The sequence below is a fragment of the Bicyclus anynana genome, chromosome 3 (genome assembly GCF_947172395.1).
Source record: "Bicyclus anynana chromosome 3, ilBicAnyn1.1, whole genome shotgun sequence".
In the NCBI taxonomy this organism is placed as follows: Eukaryota; Metazoa; Arthropoda; class Insecta; order Lepidoptera; family Nymphalidae; genus Bicyclus; species Bicyclus anynana.
The window spans coordinates 13,212,464-13,225,553 of NC_069085.1; the positions used below are offsets into that span (position 1 = coordinate 13,212,464).

Below are 13,090 nucleotides of genomic sequence, written 5' to 3' on the forward strand. Positions count from 1 at the left end.
GCCGTGGCTAGTTACCACCCTACCGGCAAAGACGTACCGCCTAGCGATTTAGCGTTCCGGTACGATGCTGTGTAGAAACCGAAAGGGGTGTGGATTTTCATCCTCCTCCTAACAAGTTAGCCCGCTTCCATCTTAGACTGCATCATCACTTACCATCAGGTGAGATTGTAGTCAAGGGCTAACTTGCTAAAAAAGCTCTTCCTGGAAAATATTACCGCTCTGAATATCGCTCTTCGCTCTTCGCTTCAATAACGTGATGTATTGAAAATTATTATTTTCTCTTTTAAGAGAGGGAATCTTTCTTACTTTGAAATTTTTCGTGACAAAACTAATGTGTTTTTTACTAGTTCTGACACATTTTTGAAAGTAAAAAAAATAACAAAAAAGGAGATTTCAGCATATGCAACACTTACAGAATAAAAATTTTTAGTTGTTTTATTTTTTTTATATTAAAAATTCGAACAACATCTAACACAACGCTTATAATTATATACCACAGTAATCACTTTTATAATTGTTCGTATTATGTGCCATACACGCGAAAGTGCAATTTCTCTATTCTTTAAAATTACTTCAAACTAAACACTAACACTTGTTCATAAACGTTATAAACTAGTTATATAGATAGTTAAACAGTAGTTGTCTTTTTCCTTCGAATATCAAATCACTAGATAAAGAAAGAGAAACCAATAACATGTTTATAAAACGCTTATTAATGCAGTGTTAAAATGTCCAGCGGACACAGTGTGTTGCATTGGTGTACCTCGGTCTTCTTTTTCTTTTATCAAATGACAAATTACTAATAATAGAAGGAGAGTAAACGTTCACTTGTTTATAAAACTCTTATTAATAAGGTGTTAACACTGTGATAAGCCGCTGAAGCTAATGTACAGTCCGTTTTGTCATACGACACTGTGTATTTCGTAATTTCAGAGAAGGTGTCTAGCGGACACAGTGTGTTGCATCCGGTTACCTCTGTCTTCTTCTCTCGAATGGCAAATTACTAGTAACAGAATGAGAGAAAAAGTTCACCAGTTTATTAAATGCTGAAGGTGTTATCGCTGTGCTAAGCAACAGGAACTAATGTACAGTCCGTCTTGTAGTCGTACGACACTATGTATTTCGTGATTTCGGTAAAAGTGTCCAGCGGACACAGTGCATTGCATCCTGGTACCTCCATCAGTCGAGGTTCTGCTGAGTCGTCATCCCAGTAGTAAATCTAGAAATAAATTTAGACTTTTAAAAATAACCCCAACCTTTATTAGCTAAAAAAACGACTGTATGTCAGAGTATTTTTTTTTTTGAGAGAAAATCGTCGATTGGATTATCTGATGAAGGTTTTAATCGTATATAACTCAACAGCCATCTCTGCTTTCAAACAAACGAAAATCGCATCATAATTAGGGCCATTCTAGGATGCTACGATGCACATACACCGACAGACACGTCAAATATATAACACTCCTCCTTTTTAGGTCAGCGGTTAAATAAGATTAAATGTCGACTGTCGTATTTAAGTAAGGAAGTTGCGAAACTATCCAACGCCCCACGGTTTCACAGCGTAGTTCCTGTACCCGTGAGAATACGGGGATAAAAAGCCTCTGACACACATATAACGTAGCTTTCCAGTGGTAAAAGAATTTTAAAAAGCGGTTCAGTATATTCAGAGGTTACTCTCTGCATTGTCACAAAATTTACTTCTTTATTTATTCGATTACAACGTTATAATTGTGAAACTGCCTCAAGAATGGTTTTAACATTTTTACCTTTTTATTAGTTTAGTAATATTAAAAAATGCTTACTTTAAAACCAAATCTCTGTCCATGACTCAAAGCTTTCTGATTCTTCCCTTGGCCGGAAGGTAGTTTCTCGTGTAGTTCGAACAGCAGAGCGGCCCCGGGGTCAGGCAGGCGAGGCGGGGGCGCCACGCAGGCCGCCAGTAGCGCCGCTACCGAGACCGGCGTGCCGATGCGAACTATCACCTTGGGGCTCGAAGAGTCCCTCGTGTTTAGTACTGCTTCTTTGATTATTTGCTGTAGAAGTGCTCCTGCAAAAGTTTGATAATTGTCTTTTTGCTAACTTGGTATCTTTTGGAGATAAAAACGCCCCGTTGGACTATTGTTGTACCCACTCCTACTACAGTCTTTCCCGATTAGTTCGAGGGTAATGGGATAATTGGTCATATTTAAAAAAGATATTATGGCTAATATTCTTTAAAAAAATATGACTATTTGTAGTAGTTTCTCTATGAAGAAAAATATAAGAATGTTTATAGAAAAATTATTACAAATATTAATTATGGATATTATGAAAACATGGACACCATTAAATGTACATTACTATAGTCGGTGATTCATTTTCCGAAAGCAACCACGCAATAGGGGCAGATACAACTGTTTTAATTAATCAAATCTCAATATATCATCATGTTCCAACTTGTATGTAATACTTTAGTTAATGAATAAACGTTTTTAATTCTTTTCATCTCTGACTCGTGAATCGATATCGCAGATGTTAACATGTTGTTAAATCGCTAATCTGGTCTATAGTTTGCAGATAAAACTTTCGAAATGCTTATTTAATTGTTTTAGTAACTGCGACTATAGAATGGTTGCACAATGGCTGATACGTATATCTATCTTCCTTACTTACCACCGCTTAGTTTTCTTAGAAGATTGTTATGGAACATCATTGTGTACTCCAGCCTAGCCACGTCCATTAGCTTTCTTTTAACATGTTTGGCCCATTTCGGATTGGCAACCTTTATATCGTCCTAAAAACACAAGAACACGATAATATAATATATAAAGCCTAATTAAAAAAAATCATTGATAACAAAGCCATACCTGTATAACGAATAGATTATTTAAATTATAAGCGTCTTGTGGCGTACTAAAGTTAGTGCCAGTCATATGCGCAATTTTATGAAAGAGATCTCGATACGGAATAAGTAGCCCTTCTTCTGAGAATGCCTTAAACAGCCTCTGCTTTTCTTGACTATATCGCGGGCAGTTTTCTTCATACAGCAGCTAAAAATAAGCAACATATACACATTAAAAGACGTCATCATCATGTCAGCCAATGTACGACCACTGCAGGATCCTGAGCCGCCTGCATCCAGCGAATCCTTTCGACTCGTTTGATGTCGTCAGTCCACCAAAACTGCGCTTTCTAGTGCGCTAAACTAGTGGTGAGAGCCGTGATAGCCCAGTGGGTGTGACCTCTGCGACCGACCGATCCACGGCATGCACCTCCAACTTTTCAGTTGTGTGCATTTCAATTAAATATCACGTTTTTCAAATGGTGAAGGAAAAACATCGTGAGGAAACCGGCATACCAGAGAATTTTCTTAATTCTCTGCGTGTGTGAAGTGTCTCAATCCGCATTGGGCCAGCGTGGTGGACTATTGGCCTAACCCCTCTCATTCTGACAGAAGATTCAAGCTCAGCAGTGAGCCGAATATGGGTTGATAATGATGAAACTAGTCGTAAAGTAATTCATCCACCCGTATAGTAATATTCTTACATAGTCTTCATGCCGTGGCGGATATGTGTAAGGCACGGGTTGCCAGCTCATTGAGTCATTCCACATCTGCTCCAGCGGCGGCGGCCACAGGCCCGCGGATATCAGCAAAGCCGTCATTTTGCTGAGATCTGTGTCCGATGCTATCACTATGCTTTTCTCTGCAATCAATAACAATATAATCGATAACGTTTATGGAATTCATACTACAATGTAAATCTCCCTGTCTGTTACATTTTGATGTCTAAACCGTTGAACCGATTTAGATTAATTTTGGTGCTATGATAGATGGGACCTTGAAGCAGAACATATAGCATTAATTATTATCCCGAAAATATGCATGACTCCTGCGGGATTCGCGAACGTTCGCCAGTTTTCAATATACCTTACTTTTCTTTCTACGATAAAAATAAATCATAATTATATTACATACATACATGATGTTTGATACATAGGTAGGTGCTCGCAAAGAGGATGAATGCAAGAAAATTAACAAAAGACATTTTCATAAGGTCATGGTGGTGTATTGAAAGGGAATGGCTCAGGTTCCTTAATCAAATTCAGGATATTATAAATGTCACGTCAAGAAAACTTCGAATTCGAAATGACGTAGATATGGTTTGGATTTGAATCAGAGATCGAATTAGTCCGTAAGGAATATCCGAATTCAGTGTAACATTACTCTCTTGGTCTTTTAATAAACCGACATTATATTTACTAACCAGCTTCGTAAAGAAGTCCCAAGAAATCGTTATATCTTTTTCTAAGTAATGCGCCCATTTCGAATGTCAGCAGCTTTCCTTCCTGCAAAAAAGAAACATTTAAAAGCAATGCAAAATACTAACTGGATGCAGTATTAATAATTGATATAAAATATAGCGAACGCTTTCCTACATTGATTGTGACGTGCGATGCAAACGATATATCATTGTTAGTGAGTGACAGTAATCTACGCCTGTCGACGCCTCGTTCCTGTTTAGAGCTCCCGCGACCTTCAGGAGTGGATCTCCCTCGAGCGCACCGGGAAGTGAACGCTTCGTTGTGGAGCTACTCGCATCTTGAGTTGACCCTCGTGTATAGTACCGGGTACTGTCGAGCTCTACAGGCTACTGTCTTATTATAAGTAACTAGCGGACGCCCGCAACTTCGTCCGCGTGTTGGAGTTTTTCACAAATTCCGCGGGAACCATGGCTATGTATTGTGTTAATCCAGAGTAAAATCTAATTCCATTCCATTTCAGCCAAATCGCTTCAGTAGCGCAAATCAGGAACAAACATACACACAAACTTTCGCCTTCATAATATTAGTGTGATAACAACTTGTTAAATATAAGATTCTAGCAGAAGTCCCGCTGTTATACTTGCGTAGATCCCGTTCACGTGGGAATAAGGGTTTATTGTTGGTAAAAAAATTTTTAAAATCAGTTTAGTAGATCCAGAGATTAACCCCCTACAATCTCACAAACTTTACCTCTTAATAATATTAGTATATATTGCCTTTATCGCGACTTCGCATGCGTTAATGTAGAGTTTCTAAAAAGTGTGTTTCCTGTAGATACTAGCATAACTATCTTGAATCTTCAAAATTAATCTAATTATTTAAAATGATACCTTATGGACTGTCTATAACAAGTTTTGTTAAATTTAAAATCAGAGACTAGCTTGTGATTGCGGATTTTATGAAGATGAGAAAATGCAGATTTTACGAGTAGTTCAGCCCTTATCATTCCAATAGTGTGACCTTGATATATCAGTAAGTTAGTCTAATCTTTATATGCAAGTAGGTACATAGAAGAGTGAGTAATAAGTTGTTCAATCTTTCGACTATCTCAGTTTGAAAAGTCCATTTCATAGATCGGTAATTGGCCTGAATGTCAAGTTAGGTTTTAAATAGATTAAAAAGTTAATTACATCGTCAACATAACAATAGCCGGGCGTATCGATACGGTTGTTGGATTAATTTCAACGAATAGAGGAAATACGCTGAAGTGAGCCTTTGTTAAAAAATCCCACATCTCACGTTGTACATGCAGAACTGATGGAAACGAGGACGTATCGCTGCTCGTGCATTTGTTACTCTGATAAATAATTATAGTAGGTACTAGCGATCGCCCGCGTTTTCGTCTGCGCGAAATTAATTTATTCACAAATTCCTGCGGGAGCTATAGATTTTCCTGAATAATATGTTGGTCAATAACCTCTGTTTCAACTGATTTAAATGGGACTTGAATCGGTTCAACCGTTCCAGAGATAACCCGGGCAAACATACACGAAAATATTTGAAAAGTTTGTACAGATTTTAGTATCGTGTAAATAGGTAACTTTACGTAAGCACTTGAAAAACCATACGACCACGACCAATATTATTCATTCCCCCAAAAGTGCTAAAGACTGTGTTAGGAGTGGGTACGACGACATAGTTAGGTGGCTAATTTAGGCCTATTTGAAATATTATTAGGTACTGGTTCTGTATACTCTTTTCTTCCTATCCAAGGAAGTTCTCTATTAAACTACCCGGCATAGGCATTAAAGGCCAAAGCTATAAAGCGGCAGATACGCTAGTAATGTCTTAAGTATATCGTTGAATTTAAACCGCTAAAGAAATCCCTCATTATGCGTGAGCCCGCACATATTATAACAAAGAAAGTTTATAAAGCTTTGATGCTTACATTAGTCAAAGCTCCTGCGCCGTACGGAACAAACACGTGGTCCGGCGGCGGCGCTCCCAACATCTCCAGCTCCCGTTCGCTGGGTGTTCGCTCCCCGTGTGACATTAGCTGCGCATACAAATTCAGTATATTACGTTGCTACTAGTATGTTCGTACGAGCTACAGCTTGGCAACTTCGTTCGTAACACTCCCCGTGATGCGCGCGGGGCGGGGGCGTGTAGCGATGAATGAAAAACCCACGACTGATGCACGTCACTTCCCCGCACGCACGATTTCACACCCGCGCAATCTTTACCCTTGTCGCCCGCATATCATGGGAGTGTTATCAACAAACTTGCCAGACTAAAGTCTCTGATACTGCTGGTTTGGTGACGACAAAGGGAAAAGTCGCGTTTGACATCCACAGCTTTGGATGCAGATGCCTTTTGCACCATAGCCGTGGATTTTAATTCCATTAATGGAAAATGTTGATGAGCATGGTTGTTAATTAATTTATAAAAGTTCATGATAAATAGGATACGATAGCTATGCTTCCTTATCATGAAACGTAGTCAAATCTTTATCGTTGAATAAAAAAAATACAGTTTGTGATATTCCGATTATTCCGGTTAGCTTAAGTTTCCATTGTATTCTTTCTTAATAAAACCGATAACATTAAAGTATTATGTATAAATACACTAGCGGACGCCTGCGACTTCGGGCGCGGGAAATCAGTTTTTCACAAATCCCGCGAGTACCATGTTTTTATCCGGAATAAAAAGTAGCCTAAATGTAGCATAAAATACATTCAGCTATTCCAAAGATTAGTCCGGAAATAGACAAACAAAAAATTAAAAACAAAAAATTACGTTTTTGATATCGTATAAATAACTATAGGTACTTGGAAAAACAAATTTATTTTGAACTCACAGACAGACACTTCAATTTTATTTATATGTAGGTATACAATGGGTACGTAGATAAATGTAGGTATATGTACTCACCACGTGCACTTGTCGCAGTACCGTCAGCTCGACGGTGCTGTCCTTCATCAGTATCACGGCTACGAGGGCTAAATTAACAATTATTAGTTGTTATTCCTTGTTTATACACTCCCGATATTGATGATTCATTGTGTTCTTTATTTTTTAGTACCTAGCGGACGCCCGCGACTTCGTCCGCGTGGATTTCAGCGTTTTACAAATCCCTCAGGAACCATGGATGTTATTATATATATGAACCTTTCTCTTCAATCACTCTATCTATTAAAAAAAACCGTTGCGTAGTTTTAAAGATTTAAGCATACATAGGGATAGAGAAAGCTATTTTGTTTTATACTATGTAGTGATTAATGTATGGGTGCATCCAAAGTAGGTAATATTTTGTAGTTACTTTTTGTAGAGCAAGTATTACTTGTACAGTACCGGATAACAAATTGTTATTTAGTATTCTCGAATTTAGTTGTACTTGATGATGCACATACATGAAAAGTAGCTTATAGTTCACAATAGTTTTATTAAATAAACCTAAATATGGTCACCTAATGGGTTCACTAGCTTTTGTTCTTTCATAATCGGTATATTGATGTTGATGAACGGCTGCAAACCAGAAAAACACGTTTTTGATTCGCAAAATCCGAATTTCCTACTCTATCCCAAGGATCTTAAACTTCTAAACCTCACTGTAAGTATAGGTTACAGTTATACAACATACATAGTTTTTTTGTTTATTATGGGTATTGTTTCCCACCAATCTCAATGTTGAGTGGAAACAAGAATAGTTTAACGTGCAGGGATTGAACTGCAAGTTTCAAGTCCAGCCTCATAACCGTGGGACGGTTGAAGCTCAAATGCATCTATGCACATAAAGTTGAATAACCGGAGAAGAGCGAATCGGACCAGCGCACGAAGGGTTCCGAACCATTTTCCTTGGACCTTGAATATTTATTTAATTCTGTTTTGTAGTATTTGCTGTTATAGCGGCAACAGAAATACATCATCTGTGAAAATTTCAACTAATTCATAGAATACAGCCTGGTGACAGACGGGACAGACGTACAGCGGAGTCCTACTGATAGGGTCTCTATTTACCCTTCTGATTCTGAACCCTAACAGTGGAATTCATATACGTTGTAGGGGCAACCCCAGGGGATCATTCAGCTGCTGAGTGCTGAGTTTAACCTCTATTTGTTTGAGAATTTGACGCTCAGCGCGTGAATGATCCCCTAGGGGTGGCCCTAGAATATCTATGAATTCCACTGTAAGTAATGCAAGGTGAGGCTCACCGGCGATGAGTGAGACGCCCACCAACACGCCGAGACAGCAACACGTGTGCTCGGTGCGCATGCCGGCCGCCGCGTCCGGCGCGCTGGTCGGCTCCTCCTCGCGACCGCCCTCTTTCCTGTCACCACACACATGTATGTTACCGGCAATCTATGGTATTACATCAGGTATTCTATACAATGTATGGGCAATGTAAAGAATACTGGGTGCGTTCTGAAAATATATGCAATATTCATCATTAACAACCCATATTTAGCTTACTGTTAAGCACCAGTCAACTTTCAGAGTAAGAAAGGTTAAGTAAATAATCCACCATGGTGGCTCAATATGGATTGGCATTGCCAGACTTCATACAGGTAGAGTATTAAGAAATTTCTCATTTACGCAGGTTTCCCTCATGATTTCACCGTTTGAGACACGTGATATTTAATTTCTTGAAATGCACATCACTTAAAAGTTTGAGGTGTATGCCCCGGAGCGGATTCGTTTCTACGCCCTCAGGCAGAGGTCATATCCACTGGGCTATCCAGGCTCTCATATATACCCTACTATATATTTATTTACTATAACTAGCGGACACTACTTTTTTCGTATGAAATTCAGGCTTTCACAAATCCCGTATGAATCCAAATAATGGATATTTCGGTATAAAAAGTATCTTTTACTGAAAGTCTTATTAAATTAGGTCTAGCCGTTCCAAAGATAAGCCCGGACAAACATCATCGACAGGCAAAAAATTTAAAAAGCCATTTTGTGTTTTGGAATCACAGAACAGAAAACGTTAAAAGCTAACGCATTTTGGAATCGTGTAAATAACTTTAAGCACATTCTAAAACACAGTTATTTTGAAATCTACATTCTCAGAAAGTAGCGTAGACTATAGTTTATCCCGGTATTCTTAAGGAAATGGGGACTACGCAGGTGAAACCTCTGAGATTAGGAAAAACTTTAATAAATAAAGGCTGCTAGGGATACTCGAACACTCGGAGAAATGTATTGAAAGTTTAATAAAAATACTATGATCTTTTGAGTAGTTAAGTTGTAAAAGCGTAACAAAGAAACTTACATTTGCATTTATTACATTAGTTAGGATTTACCTGCCCTGACTCTTAGTCCCCCGCAGTATGAAGTTAACCAGTACTAGTAGGTTACCTACCTACTAGTACTGATTAACTTCATACCTATTAAATTTGAATGAGTATATTACTAATTCATATCGGATTCATTGATCTGTGATTTCCTTACGTCACTGGGTCGTTTTCGTATCGATCAATTCATAAAATTCCCGACTAGGTTCCAACATGTGAGGGTACAGACACCTGTCAGCACATACCTCACAGGGTCACGATCAGTGGCCTTATTGGTCTCATCTGATTGTGCCTTGACCTTGATATTAGGGTGAAGGATAGTGTAAACATTTTGGCATAAACCTGTTTCCAGAAGTACTGACCATTCTGTCGTGCGGCAAGAATTCAAAGACGATTGTCACAGTAATCATATCGGTTGTCGTTTTTGTCACAAAGTAAAACATTACTCACATTTTCCTCCGCCGGACTGGCAACTCTACATTGCAGTCCTATACTGGCTCGTGCCTCGCTCACTTTTTGCAAAGCATCCTAAAAGTCTAAGTCCGTATCATTACACAGCACAATGGGTGCGACAGATCGGCTTCCCGTGTGCGGAGCGGACGCCGCGCCGGAAGTGCACTACACGCGAAGTGATGCCCCACTGAGATCGACACGGGACGCCCGCCGCCGCCAGATTCACGGTCGTTGCGACCTGACGCTCAGATGATTGACTTTGTCCAATCGATTGTACGGTGTCTATTTAAGCACGCGTGAACATGTATCGCATATATCGCAATGTATCGCTATTTGTATGGCCGTACCGGTGCCTGCGCCTCGGTAACGCCCTTGCGGACGTCACACGCTATTGGGAATGCTGATTTTATCATTTTATTTGTCCCATACAAGATGATATTTTATGTGACATGCAAGTTATTGACATTGCAAGTTGGACTCTGCAAGGTTTCCGGTCAGTACATGGGATAATGGGATTATGTTTTTCCCACGGACGTTTTAGGTATCTAATTTAAAGCCGTTGTTACCTATTCTTTTCCTGAATCAAATTTTGAATTAGTAACTCATTTACGATAATGATATCAGCATCTTAGCAATTTTGGTAATGATTGGAAACAATAGATGGTTGAGTTTTATTCCTTTGATATATATCTACATGCTCGTGTATTAAAAATATATCTGTGGTCAATTATATGATAGACAAAGTCTTTCTTGGGTGTCTTTAACACACCCTCACACCTGCTGCTGCAATTTTTGCAATTTATTTCAAAGAAATTTTAAAATTGACGAATAATTGAATATCCAACGCCTTTAATGAGATAATTAAATAGTTCCCTTTACGATTGACTACTTGACTTAGTAAATACTCCTATGAAATTCCATTTTAGAAAATAATATTATTTATTTAAGGCCGGTTTCACCACCTGATAAGTGTCTGATTATTTACAAGTTTTGTCTATGTCGTTTGACATAAAGAAAGAAAGTCCCAAAAGTTACGGTTAGACTAGCCGACACTTATCAGAAGATGGTGAAATTTTTAGGCTTCGAAATTTAAAAAATCATTAAGTAAAATGTAAATTTTTTCTCATTTTGGTGATTTCCATATTTTGTTTAGGTACCTAGTACCTAACTCATAAACAGTTGCATAAAATAACACAAAGGAGCTTACTTTGAACATATTATTATATCCGTTAAATACACCATGGCACACAAATAATAATATAGTATACTGGTAACCGACAATGCTACAAATCAACTATTCAGATATTTTCCTCACAATGCAATGTCCGTGTTCAGCCATATAACCACAGCTACTAACAGTCCATATCTCAATTGTTGTAAAATCTGATAAAGGTAATAAAATACTAACTTAGCTAATGATGAGAGCATCTGCTAAACAATAGACATCTCTCAATAACGTGATAAAATTGTTTATTATCTCGTGATCTGACTTAAGATCTAGTTTAGATGTGCCTTGTTATCTATACTAATATTATAAAGCGGAAGAGTTTGTTTGTTTGTTTGTTTGTTTGTTTGTTTGTTTGTTTGATTGAACGCGCTAATCTCAGGAACTACTGGTCCGATTTGAAAAATTCTTTCTGTGTTACATAGCCCATTTATCGAGGAAGACTATAGGCTATATATTATCCCTGTATTGCTACGGGAACGGGAACCACGCCGGTAAAACCGCGCGGCGTCAGCTAGTTATTTATAATTTCTTAAAGCCTCGATCTATTCACTTTATAGGGCCCGGCCAGTCGCCACTCTATCAGCAAAAACGTATCTAAGTTATTTAACTTTTCCTTGCGATGGCGTCTATAAACTAATAAGTATTTGTTATGTTAGATATTGATCTATAACTGCTCTATATATCTACGTATCTGCCTGTATCTGTGTCTGTCAAACTTTAGATAATACTTTATAAAAATGGTACTGTCAATAGAGACATGCTTAGAGCGCTTTTATCTCGAGAAGTATCGACACTTAGCATTTGATGTGATCGCCGTAACTAAGGTTGTATAATGTATCTGTATTATTTTTTGTAATACTAGTATAAGCTAGAGCTTTCTCTAAAACAAGGCTTATAAGTAGGCATTTTCTGAACATTTTATACTTTTATTTTTATAACATTATTAGGGGAGATGTAGGCAATGGGAGACAGTTGGCAATGGTGATCACCTTAATATAACAAAAACCGAACGCGATCGGACGATGCGAATGTACTTATATGCTAGTATTGCATCATATTCGTTGGCGACCGGGACCTGGCTTTAGTTCGCGCGACGCATTCGCGAGTGACAGACGTGTGAAGTTTTGGCGCCATTCTGATCTAATTTTTCGACGTAATAAATACGAGGTAAGTCACAAAATAATAAGTATTTACTTCTGTACTTCTAATATATAATAGCCGTAACATTTAAGCTTGTAATCCAGCAGCCATTTCGTTTATTAAACTTAAATTTTTTTGTCAGGCATTTTTTTTCCGTCTCAATTCCCATGTAGGTAATGGGAGTCGGGTGATCCCCATTACATACATAGGGATCCTCATTGCCCACACTAACTTGCTTTGGTAAAATAGTGTTATTATTTGTTTGTAGATGCCGAAAACTCGTGCTAGAAAAACAAATAAAGCTAAATGGACTTTAGACGACCTGGCAAATGCTGTAAAGCTGATTGATGAACAAAAATTTTCAATCAGAAAAGCTGCCGAGATGATGAATATTCCATTTGCCAGTCTTCACAAGAGGTACAAGAAAAATATAATTAAGCCACCTCATCTCGGTCGTTATACTGTATTTAGCCCTGAGATGGAAAAAGAATTAGCGGACACCATTAAGAAAATGGCTAACTTATTTTATGGGTGCACTCCATATCAAATAAAAAGAGCCGCATTTGAATACGCTGAAGCCCTTAAGCTGAAACACAATTTTAATACCGTTTCGAGGTTGGCTGGACGAGTGTGGTTTGATGGATTTGTTACCAGGAATAATATTTCTGTGCGGAAGCCCGAAGCTACTAGCATTAACAGGGTTACAGCCTTCAACAGAACTGAAGTTCAA

At 38.2% G+C, this 13,090-nt stretch overlaps 2 protein-coding genes across 3 annotated transcripts in view; one reads left to right on the forward strand and one right to left on the reverse strand.

The window, feature by feature from the left end:
• LOC112058263 (dedicator of cytokinesis protein 9) overlaps window positions 1-13,090 on the forward strand; it is a 74,755-nt gene that overhangs the window by 28,657 nt on the left and 33,008 nt on the right. The gene's annotated exons all lie outside the window — the stretch shown is intronic.
• LOC112058265 (venom acid phosphatase Acph-1) lies at window positions 434-11,334 on the reverse strand. 2 transcript variants are annotated; one of them, XM_024098977.2, is made up of 10 exons: window positions 11,200-11,334; window positions 8,454-8,569; window positions 7,174-7,241; window positions 6,191-6,298; window positions 4,245-4,326; window positions 3,526-3,683; window positions 2,847-3,029; window positions 2,653-2,773; window positions 1,803-2,047; window positions 434-1,219 (listed from the first exon to the last, which is right to left on the reverse strand). In XM_024098977.2, exons 1-10 carry the CDS (start codon window positions 11,232-11,234, stop codon window positions 1,067-1,069), a joined length of 1,269 nt encoding a protein of 422 aa, XP_023954745.1. In that variant the 5' UTR covers window positions 11,235-11,334; the 3' UTR covers window positions 434-1,066. The 2 variants fall into 2 exon arrangements, with proteins under 2 accessions (XP_023954745.1, XP_023954746.1); XM_024098978.2 differs by lacking the exon at window positions 11,200-11,334 and adding an exon at window positions 9,990-10,251.